We start from the raw sequence: 22,683 nt of genomic DNA, 5'->3' as shown, positions 1-22,683 counted from the left end.
TCGGTAACAGTTCTTGGGCATAAGAAAAGAAATCATTTCCTATTCCTCACAAACTTTGATTTACAAAAGAATGCTGGAAGCTAAAAGCCTTGTTGATTCATCATGTGAAGCAAGGAGTAATTTTTCTCCCCTTGTTATGCTTTCATATAATCATGCTCACTGCCTGTATGGGTGGCATTAAAGAATTTCTGAATAAAAATAATAATTTCTTGCTTTCAACCTTCATAATTCACATCGGCAAGCACCCCGCTGGGCGGTGATGCCTACTGCCAGTGACGCTCAATCTTTTTTGCACGCCACTTATCTGCCTCGCGCAGCTGCGCGTCCCATTGATGGCAGTACCTGTAGGATAATACGCCCGTAGGCGTTCTTTAGCAGATTAACCACGTCCGCGTGAGACAGCCCATCCAAAGGTTGCCCATTAATGCTGACAATCCGATCTCCAACCTGGAAGTACAAAAGTGGTAGAAAATCACTATCATTAAGAAAAATTAAATTTGAGGAGAATGCTTAAAATTCTTTGTAAGTCATATTTCCCATTTGTGGCTATTGTAAAGAGCCTGTGTTTCTCCTGGGTATGAATGTTCCAGAAGCACGAGGAATTTTTATGGCTTTCCCCAAACACAGACCAATCAGAGAAACAAGAAGGGGGTCAGATGTGATTAGGGGAAGGCACGGCAGGCCACTTTTGTATTTTGGCAATGGTGGTGATTCATACATCCATTCACCAGTAATAGCGGGGCACACAAATTAACTGTTCAATAAAGCTCTAATGAGGAAGCCAAATATTTTCTCCTTTATTTTTCTACCTAAGTTAAGAATAAGGGGCACTGGGGAAAAAAAATCATTAAGAACGTTAATTCTTCTGGCTGAAGGACAATTCTCAGGTCAAATCTCTCTCAGGTGAAGATTAATTTTGGGTGGAATGAAGTACAAAAAATGGTTTGGAAGGCTTTGCAAATGAGCTGCAATTTCTTCCTTCATTGGGAAGCTTTGATACAAACAATAATATTTTTATATGCCCAGGGACCTAATGAATTTTAGGTGTCAACTTTCTCCAATGCATTTTGCCCTCAGCATGGGTCTCTGTTGGAATTTCAACTTTAAAATAAAGCGCCCATGGCTGCAACTTTGTCTCCCACCACATGCTGTGAGCACTTCACCATTTTCCTTCTGTTTACCTTAAGCTTCTGGGTACGAGCAGCCACACCACTGGCCTGAATCATAGCTATAAATATCGGGATATCTCCTAAGGGACTTCCTTTTCCTCCGGCAATACTGATTCCAAGGGCATCGCTGAGCTCCTAAAAAAGGAAAACACGGCGCTCATATATTTAATAAAAAAACCACAACCCGACTGGTCCCAGAGAGCTGTTGAACAAAATCCTTCCATGATGCAGGAGGCCAAGGCAACACCAGAGCAGCGCCTTTGGAATCGGAAAGAAACCTGCGTTTTCTGCTGGAGTGCTGAATTAGCTGGGGGTGGGGAGGGTCTTAAGGCGGTTCCTTAACCTCATAGAGTTTGCATCTTTATGTTGGTTTGAGGATTAAATGAGATGATAGAGTGCAGTCTTAGAAGTCTACAGAAGAGGCTCAATAAAAGGCAACAGTAGGAGTAAAAACAACAACAAAAAAATACAAAACAACCCTATGTTACTGCTCAGTTTAGTGGCCAATTTTGATGCAGACTTGGCAAGTATGTTCTCATATGGTGTTTATGATTAAACTGCCACACATATCATGCTCTTCTGGGTGTGAACAAACACACTTGGCTCTCAGGAGCTGCACGGCTGCCTTACAACAAAGGCTCCGAGAGGACGCCCGCTGGAGTGGTAAGGGAGTCCACAGAGAGAAGGGACACGCGGCGGAAAGCATTCGCGAAGGTTAGGAAGTGAGGCAGCTTGATTCACTCGGACCGTGGCGAAGCAATCCTGGCTCTTGCCCAGGTTTTCCTCACATTCGTACCCCGGGGTTAGTGTTTTAAAAACCACAGAAAGAATGACGGAGGCGTTCCGGCTCCAGCCTGGTGGCATTCACTCAACTAGAGCATCTCTCTCTTGCTGATTAAAATGGACAACTCAGTCAAGAGCAGAAAACAACTACCTGAGGCTTCGGAAAAGTAAAGAGACACACACACTGTGGGTGGGAGCCGAAACCTGGAGAGAAAGCAGGAGTGGGTGGATCTCCCCCTTGTCTTCCTGGCTGCTCTGTCCTGAGGGTGAGACCCCCCTCACCCCCCCTCCACTACCCCCGTCGAGGAGCTAGAAAGGTGGTGACAGTGTAAGGCTCTGCTGCGGACGCCTCCCTTGCCCGATCTCGCAGGTCAGAGGAACCCGGTGAGGGAGCCCCTGGTGGCTGGAGAAGAAAGGAAGAAGCTGGAGTAGACAGACAGCCTGAGAAGAAGGGGAGCCACAGAAGTCTCTGGCTTCATTCTAAGCCACTCATGTGAGGGACAGACCCACACAGACCTGAGCTGGGAGGTGAACCATGGCTCCTGGAAAAATGAGACCGAACTCGTAGCCTGAACCCGAATGGGCTGCCTGCCTGCTAAACCAGATACATCAACACTCTTCAGAGTCTACACAGCATAACATTCCTGGGGTCCAGGATAAAATCCTAAACTACTCAGTAGGCAAAAAAAAAAAAAAAAAAAAGTGACCAGTTTTTTTCAGTTCTTTAAAATATGCAGGATGGGGTGCTTGGGTGGCTCAGGCGGTTTAGCGTCTGCCTTTGGCTCCGGTCATGATCAGGGTCCTGGGATCAAGCCCGAGTTGGGCTCCTTGATCTGCGGAGAGCGTGCTTCTCCCTCTGCCTCTGCTCATGCCCTCTCTCTCTCTCTCAAATAAGTAAATAAATAAATAATGAAATTGCAGGATGGTTGAAAGTAAAAATTACACTATTGTTTGGTGGGGTTCTCAGTTTATGTAAATGTAAACATATGAAGACTATGGCATAAATTAGTGGTGTGGGTGGGGTAAAGGGGCTTATATAGTAGCAAGACTCCTAGCGTTTTAATTGGTTATTTAAAAATATATACAGCTTAGTGTGCTTCAAAGATTTTACCTCATAAAGTTTGAAGATGGGAAAAGAACAAATGACAACCAAAACCATATATGGAAAAGCTTTAAAAACTCATGCCACAGGGGCTATTGGGTGGTTCAGCTGGTTTAGCAACTGCCTTTGGCTCAGGTCATATTTTTTTAAGGTATCAATAGCAAAGCAATGCATGCAAAATGGCAAGATGTGTTTCATCACAAAAGTTTCTGCTTGGAACGTGTTTGGAAGAATATGGTTATTGGGAGCAGGCTTTTTATAAAAACCTGTTTTTAAAAAAAGTGGTTGAAATGACTAAAGAAACAAAATTATATCTAGCTATCTATATCTATCTATCTATCTATCTATATATCTATATTTTTTAAAAAAAGATTTACCCATTTATAAGCCTGAGTGGGAGAAGGAAAGGGAGAGAGAGACTGAAGCCGACTTCGCTGCTGAGCTTGGAGACTGACATGGGGCTCAACCCCACTGCTGTGAGATTATGATCTGAGCTGAAACCAAGAGTCAGAAGCTCAACCAACTGCACCACCGGGCACCCCTATAAAATGATATTTTATAAACCCTGGAATGAGGAGAAATTTATGGAATAATTTGGCTTTGTTCAAATCCATCATAATGCTTTCATAATTTATCCATAATTATGTACACGTTGGCAGATTTAACTTTCCCATCATAGGAACATCTGAGTTACCCCTTGGTGGAAAGATACTAGGAACAAATGAAGGAAATTTACTTCAAATTGTAGTTAGTAATAACGGATGCCACTTCTTGGACATCTATGACACACTAGGTACTATGCTAAGTACACTACTTGCATTATCTCACTTAATCCACAGTTAAGATTGACCTTGTGAGGTAAATGTTGTCATCCCCAGGCCACAGATGAGAAAACCTGCATAACTTGCTGAAGGTCATAGAGCTGATAAATGGTAGAGAGTCTTCAAACACAGTGATGATTGATTCCAGAGAATTAAGCTATGCTGGGTTGTCTCTTCACTGCAGTTGAACCATGATTATAACAAGGTCATCATTTCTTTGTAAGTACTTCTTGAATCCCAAATTTAATGGTTGAAAGTGATCAGAATAAAAGTACTTTCCAATATTCTGGATATCACACAGGAGTCTGAAAATCAGGATTGACAACTTTATGAATTTAAATACAACTCACCCAATCTTTTCAAGAAGGCGATTTAGCAATATGTGTAAAAGCCTTTAATAAGTGTGGCTTTTGACTCAACAACTGCATTTCTAGGAATGAGTCCTCAGGAAATTACCCATGATATAGACAGAAAAAGAAAAACAAAGATGTTGCTATAAAAGAGCAAAAGTTGAGGGGTGCCTGGGTGGCTCAGTGGGTTAAAGCCTCTGCCTTCGGCTCAGGTCATGATCCCAAGGTCCTGGGATCGAGTCCGGCATTGGGCTCTCTGCTCAGCAGGGAGCCTGCTTCCTCTTCTCTCTGCCTGCCTCTCTGCCTACTTGTGATCTCTGTCAAATAAGTAAATAAAATCTTAAAAAAAAATAAAAGAGCAAAAGTTGAGAAATGTGCTGTTTAGTAGGAGGAAGTTGATTTAAGTATAGCACATTTATATGATGGAATACTATGCAATCCATAAAAACCAGGCTGTGTGCTGTAAAAAAAAAATACTAGCATGGCTGAAATTTCATCCTTTAAAGTGAAGAAGACAGGGGCACCTGGGTGGCTCAATTGTTTAAGTGTCTGATTCTTGATTTCAGCTTAGGCTGTGATCTCAGGGTCCTGGGATCAGGTCCCCCATCAGGCTCCATGCTTGGCATGGAGTCTGCTTGAGATACTCTTCTTCCCACCCCCCACAACTTCTGCTCACATATACTCTCTCTCTAATAAATAAATAAGGTCTTTAAAAAAAAAAAGTGAAGGGGCGCCTGGGTGGCTCAGTGGGTTAAAGCCTCTGCCTTCGGCTCAGGTCATGATCTCAGGGTCCTGGGATCGAGTCCCGCGTCGGGCTCTCTGCTCAGCAGGGAGCCTGCTTCCCTGTCTCTCTCTCTGCCTGCCTCTCCGTTTACTTGTGATTTCTCTCTGTCAAATAAATAAATAAAATCTTTAAAAAAAAAAAAAAGTGAAAAAGACAAGCTATCGAAGTATGTTTAATATAATACCATTTTTTTTCCTTTGGTTTGTTTCATAGAACTTAAACACATGCACAAAACACAGTGGATGGGACATACCAAAAAATTCACAATGGTTTTCTCTGTGCCTTTACTGTATTATCCCAAGTCTGTTTCTTAACACAGACCATTTATTGCCTTTAGTAACTTAAAAGAGCACACTTTCAATCCAACAAATTGTACTGAGGAAAAAATACACATTTTAAGGGAAGTAGAACACAAATCAGAAAAATAGCAAAATTAATGACCTACCCTGACGATCTCAACAGTCCTTGGTCCCATATCTGTGCCTATAAATAATGAAGCAACACAATTAACTTTTTAATATAAAGAGATAACACAGCTAGGATTTAATATTCTCCTATAAAAATATTACTATTAAGAAAATAGTATCATTTTCTAGGTCTTTCAAGAGAGAATACAAATAGGTTTTATATACTTTCTCAAAATCCAAACTGGTGACTATTGGTTAGGGGCTATTTTAAGAGGCCCTCTGTCTGAGGTAGATGTGGTCATAATCACGTGGTCCGACAGAAGCTGAGGGAGGTACCAGCAGCTGCCCAGGATATGAGCCTAAATGGTTTGGGGGATGGGCTATTTTTGTGTCACTGTACATTTTCCTGCCTTAATAGAAAACAAGCCTCTCCTCAAGGAAAGGCTTGAAAAGACCCCTTGCCTTGCCCCAACTGCAAAGGTATATATGTTTTTTACTTTCCTCAAGTGACCTGTCATTTGAAATTTTTCTCTTTGGGAAATAGTTTTCCTTTATGAAGTAGCTTCGATTTCCGCTTTCCTGTTTTTCATGTGATTTGTGTACAGTTAAAGGCATATTCCCAAAATGAGTCTCTATGGCTTTCCTTCCTTTAGAACAGGCTTTCATCAAGCTTGGGGCTTAGGTGCACATATTTGAAGATTTCAACGTATCTGAATTGAGGGTGAAGAATTGTTTTTTAAAAATATTATTATTTTTAAAAATTGGGGTCACAGGAGAGTTTTGCTGGAGGTGTGTCCAAGTCATACCTGAACTTTTGGGGGAAGGATCTGGAGCTCTTTTTGTGCCGACCAGGTTTTGCAGGCTGGTGATGACAGGAGCCAGGGAGGGATGGAAGCTGCTGTGGGTGCTGTGTTGGCTTCCCTGGAAAGAAAGCCTGTCGTCAGCTGTGCTCAGACACTGACTTGGTCTTAAAAATTCAGACTTAATATTTTAATTACTTAAATAGCCATAACCATGTGACAGAAAATTCTGTAGAGCCTAAAAGAGAAAACAGAAGTGACCCCTACTCACATTCTTACCTCTCTAACCCAATCCCATTTGACATTTTTCCATTGCCTTCTCTCTTATATGAGCTTTTATATATGGTTTCAATCATCAGGACAGAAAACATGCAATAGTTTAAGCCTTTCTTGCTCCCCACGAAATAAAAAAAACATTTTCCTAGATTTTTAGTGTTTATATATAATCAGTTAATAGCACTACGTGTCACTTGGGGCTATAGTCAACATTTATTACCTTATTACCCAAATTACATGATCTATTTTGCTAAAACAACTATCATAAAATCTTGACTAAAAGAAACTTTCTCCTCAGTTATAGGAGAAAGCAGCAAATATGAAGGGAATATATTGTTTTAGGAATGGGTTAAATTTTTTTTCTCAGAGATTTTCCTGGAGTCAGTGGTAATTGAACCCAATCTGTTACACTTCCATTATTGTCCTTTTATTCATTTAAATATATATTTGAGGTCTACATTTTATAGACATGTAAGGCTAGTAGCTAGTCAATAAGAATCATATACACAGTGGAGGACCTTTCCAATGCAGAAAGTAATGTAAACCTCCTTACCCAAAAAAGTAACCAATAATGAATAAAGAATGTTTTCTACCAAATTATCAAGGTTATGCCTAATTGCCTCAAAATTTTAAGCTAAACCTAAGATCACAATTATAATCTGATAAATTATAATATGGTCCATTTTCTTAGTTCTATGATGTAAGTTAATATTTTGATTCCTTAAATATGAAAATATTCAAACATACAGAAAAGGTGACTTATACAGTAGACATTCATATGCATGCCACCTAGATCCCACCATCAATATTTTGCTGGATTTTCTTTATCACATAACCACTCATCTATTCACCAATTTTTAAAAATTCATTTCAAGTAAGTTACAGACATCATACACTTCACAATGGGTATATATATTTAAAGGAGTGTTTTCTATATTTTCCTGAAAGGATAGGATTTAAATCAATAGTGCTATAATATTCAGAATTGAGGGAGTACAGCACATTATAATGTTTGCTAAAAAAAAAATCTTAGAACAATGTGTTTACCACAGCCTTTATAAATATGAACTGTGCCTGGAGGGGTTCCCTCAGTTATCCGAGGAAAAGATTTCTCAAGTGATTTTCCGTACACACCTTCCTCTGCAGAATACAGGCACTTTTTTCTGGTTGGTGGGGAAAGACTTTTGTAAAAAAGAGGCCCGGTGGCCCCAAGAACAGAAGATTCCCCTTAATGAACCCACTTTCTCTAGGCCAAGTCTAACAAATGATAATTCTCCTTGGCCCTCAGAAGACGACATTTACCTCCCTATCTTATAATTGCCTAGAAAGGGGGCGCCTGGGTGGCTCAGTGGATTAAGCCGCTGCCTTCGGCTCGGGTCATGATCTCAGGGTCCTGGGATTGAGTCCTGTGTCGGGCTCTCTGCTCAGCAGGGAGCCTGCTTCCTCCTCTCTCTCTCTCTGCCTGCCTCTCTGCCTACTTGTGATCTCTGTCAAATAAATAAATAAAAAATCTTAAAAAAAAATAATAATTGCCTAGAAAGAAATATGCGCCCCTACAGGGTCTGAAGGTAGAAATGTTTGGGAATGGGATCCTCTTTTTCTCTGGTTAGGTCATGGGCTGGTCTTCAGCTCTGGATAATGGAAGACATTTCCTTTTCACAGCTGGCTATGAGCCTTCTTTCAATGAGCCAAATATCAATGTAGACTCTCAGATCACCTCAGCCAAAATTTTAAGGACAAAGTAAGGATAAAACATATTTACTATTTTTCTTAAAACTGAATTAAACTTCTACCCCCAAAGGTAAAAATTCTGTGCAAGAAGGTTAGATAAAAGTGTTTGATACTGGAGCGCCTGGGTGGCTCAGTGGGTTAAAGCCTCTGCCTTCGGCTCAGGTCATGATCCCAGGATCCTGGGATTGAGCCCTGCATCGGGCTCTCTGCTCAGCAGGGAAACTGCTTCCCTTCCTCTCTCTCTCTGCCTGTCTCTCTGGCTACTTGTGATCTCTGTCTGTCAAATAAATAAATAAAATCTTTAAAAAAAAAAAAAAGTGTTTGATACTTTGTCTTAGGTTTCCAAAATAGGACAGCTCATGTTCATAGATCAGCTAATTGGTGATGATGGTTTTATTGACATTTAATAATAGAGCTTCTAAATTTGTTAGCTCTGTATTTAACCTGAGTGTGAACTTTATTAATCACTAAGACGTTCTTACACATGTTCCTCAAGGACAGAAATCTAGTTCTATCTACTACCTCATCCTTCAGTTCAAACTTTTCTTAAAATGTTGGAATTCTTTGTATCCCTTTGGGATTTTGCATATGCTGTTCCATCTGTCTGGGATCCCTTCTCCCTCTTTTCAACCTATCAAACTCCTTGTGGAATGAGATCCAATGGAGCCTCCTCTCTGGTACCCTCCTATATTCTCCAAGGAAGAAAAATTTTATCCCCAGTATGGTTCAGTCTGAATTCTAACCTGCGTACAACAAGGCTTTAGTGAAATCACTCAACAAGCGAACCTCCCACTAAGAAAGAAGCTGAGACAACTATTTTTGCATCTTAAGTTTCCACTGTTAATACAAGTTTGCTCAGACTCATCATCAACCATTTGTTCCTGGAGTCCCACCACAGCTCTGAGTCTTAGTGCCCATGATATTTGCTGCTCATTGCACTGGCCAGAAATGAAAGAGAAAACATATTCTAAGCTTAACATGATGTTTACTGGGTTTCACTGTTTTGCAGATTCTCTAAGACAAGACAGCTTGTCTGCGAACCTAGCTGAACAATGGTATTTTTACCCATTTTCTAACACCAATGAAGCATTCCAGAAACACCTGTGGGCTAATCACTAACTCAGAAGGACTTTTGAACAAAAGCTCTGGAGAGGCTTTAAGTCTAAGGCAACCAGGGAGAAGACCAAAACTCATGCTTTTCACCTCAAAAAAAAAAAAAAAAAAAAAAAGCTCATCCATAACTCACAAAGGAGATGGAGGTCACAAGTTAAGTTTCTACAGCTTCATTATGTACCAAATGGGACAAATATGTAGTCTACCATCTTGATTTTGTCAGCCATTATAATGAAGACAAAACTAAAACCCCAAACTTTGAAATATACTTTGTTAAATACAAAAAGTGGCACTTACATCAGCCTTGCAAATAAACGCAAGATGTTTGCTAACCTACAAAATATCACCCATTAAGGCCTCCCTCTCAGAGAAACCCCTACACTTCGCTCTCTTAGGAATATGCCATTAATTGCCCTCAGCATGTGTGAGTGGCTATTCACAAGTTAACTTTACAGCAATATTTAATTGAATGAATGGAACAATGTTGTGCTAATGAGGGTCAAATTGCCACCAGATGTTGCTTCTTTCTTTCTTTTTTTTTTTAAATAAACACAGCTGTGTACATGCATGCATGCGTAGGCAATACAGAACTACTAGTGGACGAGAAAAGTGGTTCTAAGGAAACACTGGTGAGCAATAAAGAAGAGAAAAATCTAGGGATTAACGAATATTAATAAATTTCCATTCCACCTTTCATTTTTATTTCAAACACATTAAAATGCACTGAACATGGTGTTGTGAATATGCTGTCTAGTACACATTATTTCCAATCATTTATGAAATGGGGGGCTTTCTCCCAGTGGGGATAGGTGAGTGAGTCAGTCTGACGGGAGGCCATCAACAACCTGACTATTCTGTGAGGTCTTCCTCGAGGAGGTCCAGGAACCAGCTCGGAGTCTTCCAATCTCTAGCTGCACCAGCCCCTGTGCACACTTGGGAGGACAAGAAGAGAGGTAAGAAACAGCATTCACATGCTAAATTATCATGGCAGAGCTTCCATTCATCTCTGCACCAAAAACTGTAAATGGGTGGAAAACAAGAGGGGTTAAAGGTAAATCAGTAATCAAAAAAAAAAAAAAAACCAAAAAAACAAAAAAAACCCCACACAAAATAACAAAATTCATCAACTCCGTGGTATTCACTTCGTAACTTCATGACTTTTTTAACTATGGTAAGAGGATTACATTTCAATTCTCTTCCTTCTCCCTTCTGATGAAAGTATTCACAAGCAGTGAAATAATGAAGAAAAAGTGGTGAACGGAGGACAGAAAAATCATAGAGATAATTTACAGATAACAAATTCCCTTGTAAGTCGTAACTCATAGCTGACTATACTAGGAAATCAGGATTTTAAAATAAACAAGGTTCATTTGTCTTTGCAAAAGCTTCCACAGCTATGTGTGAAACAGTGTGAAATGCAGCTGGTTACAGCTGAATGGAAATTTACAAGAATTTTTATTAATCAGTTTCCTCCAAGGGAGGCTGTGTCCATGTGGCAGAGACACTTGGAAGGGAACTCTGAACCTAGCCTCTACAACTTCGGTGAGAAACAGCATCGGTGGTGGGAAAACCACTCAAGCAGATCCTTGTCATCCTGGACACCCTGCTTTACTTTTTCAAACTTCATTTGTGAAACGGAAATTGGTCTAGATAATCTTTTAATGGTCCCTCCAGCAATAAAAGCTGAATTTGGTACATTCATGACAATATAGCTTTAGAGAGAGAAGGATGAATTTTTTGACGCCGGGAGAACTTACCCACATCTAATGCATTTAGAGCATTTAGAGGGTAATCATGGGTACCTGGTTTCTCACAAGCAGGAAAAGTAGCTCAGAAATCCTCCAAGAGGTTTCTTGTCAGTCCTGTTAGTCAATATAATAGCTTTCTTGTAAAGCTATTTATGATGGGGTAAAATAACCAGAGATTAGCTCTCTCGTGAAAACTAGAGTTAGTATAAAGTCAACCCATTTTATCACCAAGCTAGATTAGAACGGTTCCCTCTGGACTTCAGTTATACCAGCCGGGCCGACAGCAGCCCGAGGACTCACCTTGAGGACAGTGGCCACCGTCTCCTGTGAGGCATTTCTCATGTCCTCCCCGTTCACAGATAAGATCTGATCTCCCTGAATCAGTCTCCTATCCAGGTCTGCAGCTCCACCTTTGACGATGTCAGAAATAAACACTCCATTTCCATTTCTGCAGATACCACCAAGCAGCGGGGAATGGCATGGTTTAGTATTCCTGAGTCAGTCTGTGATTACCGACATTCTATACTGTTTCACTAAATCCTCAAGCTTGGAATAAGGGTCCCCCCAAACCATCTCATCCAGTAATATCTACTAACATCCCACATGATAAACCTCAGAGTGCTTGCCCTTTAAATAGTTTATACCTATTTATGCTTCCTACTGTAATATTCATTTCTATCAGCCCAAGGGCATCATTTCTGCAAGAGGATAATCTTAAGTGAAATGAAATGGAAATTCACTTTAAAAAGTAGAGTTAAGTACTCTTAAAATATACAAGTTGTTTCCTTACCTATCAGCTTAATTATTAGCATAGAATCTGCTTCTAGTTTCTCACCCTCCCTATTCCTTCCCTTATGATGGTTTTAATTATATTTACTTGTCTGAGGAGTAAATAAATGTAGGTCTCAAAGTTCAAGAGGGTAGGAAGTGGAGAAAGAGGTCGAAAAGTCTCCCTCTCACCTCTGTTCCCCAGCCCCCATGTTCCTTTTCCAGAGGTAACCAGTATGTTACCTTTTTCTTGTGTATCTCCTAGAGATATTCTGTGTATACATTAGCAAATGCATGTATGTACAGCGCATATGTGTGTGAACAGATACACACACACATACTCTTCTCCAGAGTTTTTTCTTCCAGTTTTATCTTTTTCAACTGATACTCCCTCGGATTGGGCTTTATGAGCACTTGGGGGTTCCTCACTGTTTTTTTTAGGGCTGTATACTATTCTACAGATGTTCTTCAATTTCATGATAAGTAAACTATTAATAAAGAAGACACAGGTTACTGTCATTCACTAGCTATAGCAAACAATGTGCAACGGATACCATTGTGAAATGGCTAAGTCAAAGAATCACCAACATGAGAACTTAAGCACCTGAACCTTCGCAATGGAAATTTCTGGGCTCAGGAGTATGAATGTTCCTTACAAACTCAATCTGAAATACTAGTGCTGTATGAAGAGTGTAGGAGACAATAAAGTAAAAGGAGACAATAAAGTAAAAAACCATTCCTCTACGCGGAATCTCCCCAGGCATGTGTATGTCACAACCAGGAAGCAAACTTCAACACAGGTTTTGTCAGGTGTGCAGTGAGTTTATTTAGAAACAGGAGTCTCCGCTTTTCTGGTTTAAAATGCATTTTCAGAGTGATGATTTAATGGTGCTGAAGAATAAGACCACGACACCATGATACTTGGCACAAGGTCAGTGCTCTCAAAAATTGTCTCCAATGTTTTTATTTCAATAATGGCTTGGATGGGGCACCTGGGTGGCTCAGCAGGTTAAGCCTCTGCCTTCGGCTCAGGTCATGATCCCAGGGTCCTGGGATCAAGCCCTGCATCAGGCTCTCTGCTCAGCAGGGAGCCTGCTTCCTCCTCTCTCTCTGCCTGCTTCTCTGTGATCTCCGTCTGTCAAATAAATAAATATAAAAAACCAACTTCAGTTCTTCCTAAGAAGATGGCTGATAACCATTAAGGCCATATTGGGGTGTCACCTGGAAACCCTGCAGCCCTGTTGGAATAGACACTAAATATCGAAAATCAGTAAACCACAGGAGCTGGAATTGCAGTTTCAAGAGATTACTTACTTCTCTTACCTACTACTGTTATTCGATAATGCCCATCAAATGGGTAAGCAGCACAGACTTCAGAAGAAAGGCCCAGCCAACAGGATCCACATACATTTTTGTTGCAAGTTATTGTTTTAGGGGCCTCTTTCTTAATGAACACTACATTAATGAATAATTTACATTTGTCTCTCAAATATATCTATTCAGCTAATTTTTGAAACTCACCAACTAGTTGTAGGTAACATAGCATGAAATTCACATGGTAGTATCTGTTGATATTAACTGTTTCTTGGCTAGGTGGCTTTAATTCACCCCATGCAAGTCTTAGAGCTAAGGGACTCCAAGGTAAAAAATACTTTTAAAATTAATTAATTAATAGACATAAAGAGAGAGGGAACACAAGGAGGGGAAAGGGAGAAAGCAGTCTTCCTGCTGACCAGGGAGCCCGATGTGGGGCTCATTCCCAGGACCCTGGAATCACAACCCGAGTCGAAGGCAGATGCTTAATGACTGATCCACCCAGATGCCCCTGAAAAAACCTTTTTGATTCTGTTCTTATTCTATATGGGAACAAATACAGTTTGTGTTGTTTGGGTTTTGAGTTCTATCTTCATATGACACACTTTTCTTGGTTAAGATCTTGCTCTGAAACATGACTTAGGTCACTCTAATATTTATAAATAGGTTAATTTTAGAAACCTTATCATTAGTTTACATAAGACTTTCTCAGCTGGTGTTCATAGGCTCCCTAGGCCTCCGGGGAGACAGGCCAATCTGTTCTAGAACTTGTATTTCCTTACCGTTTCCCAACGATACTCAGACCCAGTCCTCGGCCAGCCTTTTTCTGCAGATCCACCGGGAAAATCTCCAAGTTCTCCTCATCCCTGTAGTGTGCTTCATCTCTATACACCACCAGTCGTACCTTCTGGGGGGTCTGCCTCAGGGCTGTGATGGCTTCTTCGTGGCCGGCGCTCCTCAGGTCAACCCCATTAACCTGGAACAACGGGCATCTGAGATGGGCTGCTGACAGCAGAGCCCTCTATACCTGCTCTGTCTGCTGAACTCCTTAATCTAACCAGTGAAAAACCTCTAGAAATTTTCAGCCATTCCCAAAGCACCAAGGCAGTGGCTACTACTAGTAGTAGCTGTTTCACATATAAGGGAGGTTAACTCTTATACTCTTCCCACCCCCCAAAAGGTTAGTGCACACAATAATGCAATTTTGCATAGCTGTGAACTTTACTATGGGATCAACATGGTTGGGGAGGGAGGGCGAGAGGGAGCAGGATGGGTAGAAAGGGCTGACTGGCTCATTTAACTGAGGTCAAAAGGGAAATAAACATTAGTGTTTGGTCAGCATTTTTAGACTCCATTTGCTTATTGAATTTGACATCCTCACTCTTAATTGCAAACATCACAACTACTTTGGAATAAGTAGGAATGAAATGAGAGACTTTCCACAGTGTCAAAATCCCCTTCAGGTACACTCTTCTGAACCTGGATCCGAGTGAGAACAAACAGGACATGAGTTAGAGGCAAACTATCCTGGAAACAGCACTGAGGAAAGCCATGGCTCTGTTTCTGGCAAATCATGTGAATCTGGACAACCCATGTAACCTCTAAGACTCTGTTTCCTCATCTGACAGTGGTTAAGAGATCATAGTTAACTTACCTACTTACTTTGTTTATTTAAAGATTTTATTCATTTATTTGAGAGAGCGTGAGTGAGAGAGCACACAAGCAGGGGTGGGGGGAGAAGGATAAGCAGACTCCCTGCTGAGCAGGGAGTCCGATGCGGGGCTCGATCCCAGGACTCTGGAATCTGTCTGCTGAAGGCAGACGCTGAACCGAGCCACCCAGGTGCCCCTTATTTATTTTTTACTTAACAAATGTTTGTGTAGTGCTTGTGAATTAGCCCTTTATCAATATTTAGTCATTTAATCCTTACACTAACTCTCTGAAAAGGTGCCATTACTATTTTACGGACGAGGAAAGTAAGGCATGGAGAGGCTAAGAGACTTGGCCAAGGTTACAGAGCAAGCAGATGGAGGCGTCACAGTTTGAACCCAGACTGTCTTCCCACCTTTAGTCTCTATATTATTCTGCCTCAACTTCCTCTCAGAAGGAGTTCTTGGAGCCCCTGTCACAGAATCAGGCAGTGCTGTGGGTGAGTGGATTTAACACAAGGGAGAAACTGAGGAGCAGAATGGCTGAGGACTCAACGGGAGGGAGTCATGGGTCACTCCATCAAGGTCACAGCTAGGAAACGAGCCAAAGGGAAGAACAGGCCCAGGTCATGGCCAGGGGAGTATAACAGAATGGAAGAGTACTCTCATGATGCTGGTTCTCCTCCACGTTCTAGTCCATCCCTGTGTGTGCTGGGCAGGTCGGGCTTATCTCTGCTCCTCCATTCCTTCATCTGTCCAGTGAGGGGTTGGTCTCAGGCTTCCCCCATTCTAACATTCCAAAGATGAATGACTTGGGGCATGAGGAATGGTTACAGACAAGGGAGAAGAGAGCAATGAGCCCTTCCTGGAGAAGGTGAGTTTTGAGCTATTCTTTGAAACTGATTCGGTGAACCAGAAAAATGTTTTAAAAGCCTAATTTTCAAGCTGTATCCCCCCACCCCCCCAACCCTTCTGGTATATCTTGGGTCCGTGTTCTCACTTAGATTAACTACACCCAGCATGACAGTGGTTAAGGGATGCCTGGCTGCCTTGGCCAGCAGTGCACATGACTCTTGATCTGAGGGTTGTGAGTTTAAGCCCCACACTGGGCGTAGACCTTACTTAAAAAAAATTTTTTTAAACCAAAGAACAGTGGTTAAGCATGGGTTTTGAATACAGATGGGCTTCAGTTTGAGTGCTCATTCTAACTTACTCTGTGAAACCTCAGATAATTACTTAAGCTTCAACTGTGTCCTGTATGAGTTGGAGACAGTATCTACTTAGTGTTGTTAGAATTACCTGAAGTATACCCTCTAACGCCCTGGGCATAGGACTTGGCCCACAGTTAAGCCCAGTGTAAGTTACAAGTTGGGAATTTACAAGGGATTGAAGTAACCCGAGTCAGGACTGTTTTCTGTCAAGCGCCAGCATCCACTGTTAACTTCAGGCCCATGCTGCATTCTCAGTGTTCCAGAGGTAAATCCATAGAACAAAGGGGGAAAACAGCGCCTCTAGAAAATGTGGCCTGAGCGGATTATTTTCCCATATTCCAATAGATGGCGCACAAGACCACTTCTGTTAATCCACTGCACCATAGTACTTCCAGGGGTAGAAGGTAAAGTCTCTTCAGCCTCTAAAATACCTTTTCAAAATCCCTAACAAATTATACATCCAATAAGAAGCACTGTCATGAAACTAATATTATAAAACCAATTTATATTAAATTCCAGCATTAAGATGCTTGCTCAAATCCAAGTGATTTGCTCCAAGTTCATAGCTTTCATTTCCTCCTCTGCTTATCAAGAGGCACCACTAAATGCACCAGTAATCGTTAAGAAAAATATCGCTGTGTAGCTTCAATATTGTGGAGTGAAGTATTGCCTTAAGTGCCTTACAGAAGCACTATATGCATTATTTAGAGCACTGATTGTAGGAGTGGTAATAGCAGGGCTCCCTATTTGAGACAAAGAGCCATAGGAGGCCCCAGTTGTCAATGGGAGTGTATCACGTTGCTTGGGCAGGACGAGGAAGTGGGTGAATCACTGCTTTGGAAGGAAAGAATCACCAAACCAGGCAGTAGTTCCTTGCTATTTTAGTTCACAGGGAAAACCAGGCATTAGCCTTCTACTCTTTCTGTTCCCACTTGTACAAAGATAGAAGAGAATAATGGAGGTAGGGGTAGGGTTAGATGAGGGACTTTGTTTTAGAAAGATAGACTGAATGTGCATGTGCCTGTGGCAGTGGAGAAAGGCAGAGGGAAAGGGAAAGGGAGAATCTTAGGCCGGCAGCACATTCAGTGCGGAGCCCAATGCAGGGCTCGATCTCACAACCCTGAGATTATGACTTGAGCTGAAATCAAGCCTGAAACTGAACAGACTGAGCCTCACTCTAGTGCCCCAAGGGACTGACTTTAAAAGCAGAGTCAGAAAGAAGTCAGTCTATGCTAATTATAGAATCATTAATCTTGCCATGCTAAAACATTACTGGACTATATCTTTGTAAGCAAAAACTGGTTTGTCCCAGTTGTTTTTTTGTTTGTTTGTTTGTTTTTAAAAAAGATTTATTTATTTATTTATTTGACAGAGACACTGTGAGAGGGAAGACAGGCACGGGGAGTGGGAGAGGGAGAAGCAGGCTTCTCCGTGGAGCAGGAAGCCTGATGTGGGATGTGATCCCAGGACCCTGGGATCCCAGGACCTCGGGAGCTGAAGGTAGACACTTAACAACTGAGCCACCTAGGTGCCCCCCAACTGTTTTTTTTTGTTTTTTGTTTTTTTTTTTAAAGCAATCTTTATGCTCAACATGGGGCTGGAACCCAAGATAAGAGTTGTGTGCTCTACTGACTGAGCCAGCGGGTGCCCCATGGCTTGTCCTAATTTTAATATGAGGATAGAATTAAAGCCAGGAAAGGCCAGCTGCCAATGTGGAGTACTCCTAAGCAGAAAGGTTACTGTCTCGAAAGCACTGGTGCAGAATTCTCTGGTTTCATGGTCTTGAAAGATACCACTGAAGCTGGCCTGTCTTCTTAAGGCAAAGCTGCAGGCCACAGGCTGATTATGCTTCATTATGCATCTATACACATCAACCACAACTAGAACGAGTCCAAATGTGGGGCCTTAGCTGCTTAAAAGGAAACGTGTTACTTGACCAAACAGCTATTTCTTAACTAAACACACCATATACTCTTGTACCGCCTGGGGTAAAAGAACAGCCTGTCCTCACCAATAAAAAATAATAATAATAATAACTTTTCAGTTGACACACAATGTTACATTATGTCCTGATCATCTTTAATGAGAAGTGTAGACCATCAGTCCATATTGGGTAATATAATTCAGTTGGGTACCAGGAAATGGTTTGAGTTTTCAATTTCTCCTTCCACTTAATTGCTTTCTTCATGTTAACCTGTCCTGAGTGTTTGCTTGTAGATCCTTTATGGAAGACAGCAGCTACAGCTGCGCTCTATCCAATATAAACAGATAGAGTTTTTAAAAGTTTTTTATTGAGGTATAACATTAAGAAATAAAATATATTTATTTATTTATATATTTATTTTTAAAGATTTTATTTTATTTATTTGACAGACAGAGATCACAAGTAGGCAGAGAGGGAGGAAGAGAAAGGGGGAAGCAGGCTCCCTGCCAAGCAGAGAGCCCGACATAGGGCTCGATCCCAGGACCTTGAGACCATGACCTGACCCAAAGGCAGAGGCTTTAACCCACTGAGCCACCCAGGAGCCCCAAAATAAAGTATATTTCAAGTGTACAATTTATACGTGAATTTATGTCATTTAAACCTATACAACCATCACCGTAATCAAGGAAATGCATATATTAGATTTAGTTTCAAGTGATCATTATAGAATCATTCATGGGCTTACAGATCACACAAGTATCTAGGCATGTGTGCATCTGTACTCTTGAATATTCAATCTATTTATTTTACAAAGCCAATTACGATAACACCAGTTAATCAGAAAACCTAAGGAGGAAAAAAAAAAAACCTCAAAACTTCTGACCACTAAAAAAACGGTGCTGTATGCTAAAGCAGTCAAGCCAATTCCCAAAGAGGTCTTGCTTATTTTTCTAACGTCATACACTTGTGCCTTAATGAATGTACTGGGAATATGTCCTAATCCAATGATGAAGCACAGTAAAAGTCTGCAGAGAAACCCTGAATTTAATTTGCAATGAGCCTGGCTTCTCCTTTAACTCCTTCTTGCCTATATTTTCTGCCCTTAATTGTATCTGTGGTTTCATCTTGGGAGGCAGACTTGAACCACCAAAGGGAAAATAAAATGCTATGATGTCATTCACAATGTGCTATATTAAAGTTGCAAAGCAAAAATGCACATGCCCACCATAAAATGTTAACTATTCAATTAAATTCATCCAATAAAAGAAATAAATGTTGCCTAAAGGTTTCACACCATCAAAAAAGCTCTTTCGTTCCACCTACCAGAATGCCTGGCATTGACCTGCCATTCATCCGTTCCCTAGTTCAGACAATGCCTGCCTTGGCATTTTTTTTTTTTTAAAGGCTTTAACGCCTTTGCTAATTAAGAGTCCATTTAAAAGAGGCAAGCTAATCATTCTGACTTATTAATAAGTACCATGTACCTCCTAAAAGGAGAATATTCTACATTTTCATCAACTAGAAGACAAAAGAGGAAAGGCATGGGCCTCCACTTTACTGAAAGATTTATTAGGAGTAAGAAAACAATACTTAAAACGGCAATACAAGTCTTTAAAATATCAGGTGTGCATGTTTATGCATAAGTGTCTGTGTTCTGAGGAGAGGATTTAGACAGGTACGATGGAGGAGCACAAAAAAGTAAAACTGCAACAGTGCACACTCTCATTTGATACGATGATTATAGAACTATTAGAACTACAGAACTTTAATTTTAAAAAAGTTTTCAGAGATTTAGATAATATGCCATGATTTTGATGACAGTTATTCAACGTACATTAAAAAAAAAAGGTACACGTTCTGCTAAATGGGAGACAAACGAGGATAAAGTACAAGGCAGTGAGTGAACAGACTTTGCAGATCAAGTTCGGTAAAGGAATTGTATTTGCTAGTATTTTTAAAAAAAACTTTATTTACTTATATTAGTTTAAAAAAATTTTAAAGATTTTTATTTATTTGACAGAGAGAGACAACAGCGAGAGAGGGAACACAAGCAGGGGCAGAGAGAGAGGGGAAGCAGGCTTCCCTTCCCGCTGGGCAGGGAGCCTGATGCGGGGCTCGATCCCAGGATGCTGGGATCATGACCTGAGCCAAACGCAGAGGCTTAAGGACTGAGCCACCCAGGCGCCCCTTAGTTTTTAAAAAAATTTTATTTATTTTTTTAAGCAGGCTGGGAGGGACAGAGAAAAAATCTTAAGGAGGAGCTGGCTTCCTGCTCTTCGGGGAGCCTAAAGTAGGGCTGGATCTCAACCCTGAGATCATGACTGGAGCCAAAATCAAGAGTCAGACACTTAACTGACTGAGCCACCCAGTGCCCCTGTTATTTGCTAGTATTAAATAAATTCATACTCCCCTACCTCTAATATCTGGTCACCAGCCCAAAGTCTTCCATCTCTGGCTGCTGCTCCTTCTTCGTAGACTTCGTGTATAACTATAGCGTCCTATAAAAAACAAATTCTTATTAATTTTCAACAACCATAAATGCTTCCTTACACAAACAACCAAACCATAGGCCAGCAACTCATAATTTGCTCTTCGCTAATAACGTCATATTTTATTTGACCTAAAAGTAAACAAAACACGCAGTTACAATATATTCAGAGGTATCATTAATTTTTCCTAGGTTTATTATTTCATTCCTTCAGGACTGGCTTTGCCTAATATTTCAAGTTAAACTTCCCCCATGTGTTTTACTGTTAACCTGTACATTGCTGCTGTGAATGAACTTGAGGTGAACTATGTGTCCTTCTTATTTACATTTTATGGTATATTTTGAGACACGGTTTCAGGTATTTATTAGTATTCAAGGATTTGGCATAAATGTGTGGCCTGATGCAGGGGGTCTGTCAGGCCTCATTACTCAGGCAATGAAAGAAAAAAACTGAAGTGGAATGAAATGACCCCGGAGGACGAAGCATGGAAGAGGGGAAAGGGCGTTCATGAGCCTAAGTGTCAGACAGCTGTGCGTTCAAATTCTGACCTGCCTGTGTCTAACTCTGGGCAAATTAACTCCCGAACTTAGCATTCTCAGCCATAGAATCAGGACACTGTCGAAGGCAGGGAACTGTCAGCTGATGAACACAGATCATGGTTAGTGAATTTAAAAGATTCCTATCTTTTCAAATTAATAACCTTACATTTTTTATTATAAAAATAACACATGTAAAGGACTCAAGCAAAACCACAGGGTGTAGTCAACTATGGAAGAAACCGCCTCCCTCCCCTGCCCCTCAGGCCCATGACCCAGAGACAATCCCCATCAGCAGTTTCCTAAAGACCCTGCAGACAGTTCACACCTGTACAACCGTATACTGATATTATATATATATATAGGTTTTGGTGAGACTATTTAAAAATTAGTCAATGGAATATGTTCAGATGACTTTTCCCCCTGATGTTGGGCACAGGGGATTTCTTTAAAAAAATTATTTATTTATTTATTTTGTGGGGAGGGAGAGAGAGAGAGAAAGCATGAGCGGGAAGGGCAGAGGGAGAGGGAATCTGAGGCAGACAATAAGCTGCGCACGGAACCTGACGTAGGGCTTGATCTGACAACCCTGACGTCATGACCCTGAGATCCTGACCTGTGCCGAAATGGAGGGTTGAATGCTAAACCGACTGCTCTACCCAGGCATCCCACCCGTAGGCGATTTTTATGAAGCCGAAAACTGAACCAGAAGTCATTGGTTCTTTCTGTTGTTTATCAAACCGAGGGGCACTGAAAAAACGATGCTGAGAGGATCATGCCAGGTGTCTTGGAGCACTGCTGGGAGAGGAAAAGAGCTTCTGAGTGGAGACTAGAAACAGATCTGTGGGTCCCATGAGTGTGGATTTGAGCCCTGCACTGCCCAGTGCCCCCCCATCCCCACCAACCCCCAGCACACACGCTGGTTGCAAGACCTTTCAAGCAGTGGTCAAGGCGGGAGACTCTAGGCATAATGAATCCTACCTTGGAAGAAGTTCTGTGTCCCAAGCACTGGGGCTTGGAAGCAGCAGGATTTCTTGACTTGCGATCATAAAGGTCTGGGTAAGAGAGGGCTTGATGATCACCGGGAGGACTGATGATAATGACCAGGGGCCTACCAGTGACATCTGGGAGCTTTGTAAAGAAACTAGAACTCAAGAGTTTCAGAGGCCTCCAAAATGACGGAGGTTGATTCTGCCTTAGTCCAGAAATATGGAGCCTCAAAATCAGAATTAAATCGACAAGAAGTCAATGTAAAGAAATATTTCTTGCGAAAATAAAACAAATAAGATAGAAAAGACCCAAACCAAATCTTTTTTTTTTTTTTTAATTTTTAAAAATTTACTTGAGAGAGTGAGCAAGTGCACAAACGGGGAGGGGCAGAGGCAGAGGGAAAAACAGGCTCCCCACTGAGCAGGGAGCCTGATGCTGGGCTTGATCCCAGGGCCTTGGGATCATGATCTGAGCTGAAGGCAGATGCTTAACAGACCCAGGTAGTCCCCAAATCTACTTTCTTCTTCTTCTTCTTCTTCTTTTTTTGAAGATTTTATTTATTTATTTGACAGAGAGAGAGAGGGATCACAAGTAGGCAGAGAGGCAGGCAGGGGTGGGGGGGGGGAGCAGGCTCCCTGCAAAGCAGAGAGCCCAATGCAGGGCTCCATCCCAGGACCCTGAGATCATGACCTGAGCTGAAGGCAGAGGCTTCATCCAC

General features: G+C 41.3%; 1 protein-coding gene across 7 annotated transcripts in view; it reads right to left on the bottom strand.

Moving 5' to 3' along the window:
* PATJ (PATJ crumbs cell polarity complex component) overlaps nt 1-22,683 on the bottom strand; it is a 370,533-nt gene that overhangs the window by 29,496 nt on the left and 318,354 nt on the right. For all 7 annotated transcript variants that reach the window (XM_059374941.1, XM_059374937.1, XM_059374938.1 and 4 more), the window contains 8 exons: nt 20,365-20,448; nt 13,949-14,142; nt 11,385-11,532; nt 10,182-10,268; nt 6,223-6,337; nt 5,455-5,492; nt 1,182-1,304; nt 343-447 (listed from right to left, as the gene is read on the bottom strand). In XM_059374941.1, coding sequence (XP_059230924.1) covers nt 343-447; nt 1,182-1,304; nt 5,455-5,492; nt 6,223-6,337; nt 10,182-10,268; nt 11,385-11,532; nt 13,949-14,142; nt 20,365-20,448 — 894 coding nt within the window. The remainder of the gene's footprint in view (nt 1-342; nt 448-1,181; nt 1,305-5,454; nt 5,493-6,222; nt 6,338-10,181; nt 10,269-11,384; nt 11,533-13,948; nt 14,143-20,364; nt 20,449-22,683) is intronic.

This window comes from Mustela nigripes, chromosome 14, assembly GCF_022355385.1.
Source record: "Mustela nigripes isolate SB6536 chromosome 14, MUSNIG.SB6536, whole genome shotgun sequence".
NCBI classification, from domain to species: Eukaryota; Metazoa; Chordata; class Mammalia; order Carnivora; family Mustelidae; genus Mustela; species Mustela nigripes.
This window is presented reverse-complemented; position numbering and strand designations above follow the sequence as displayed.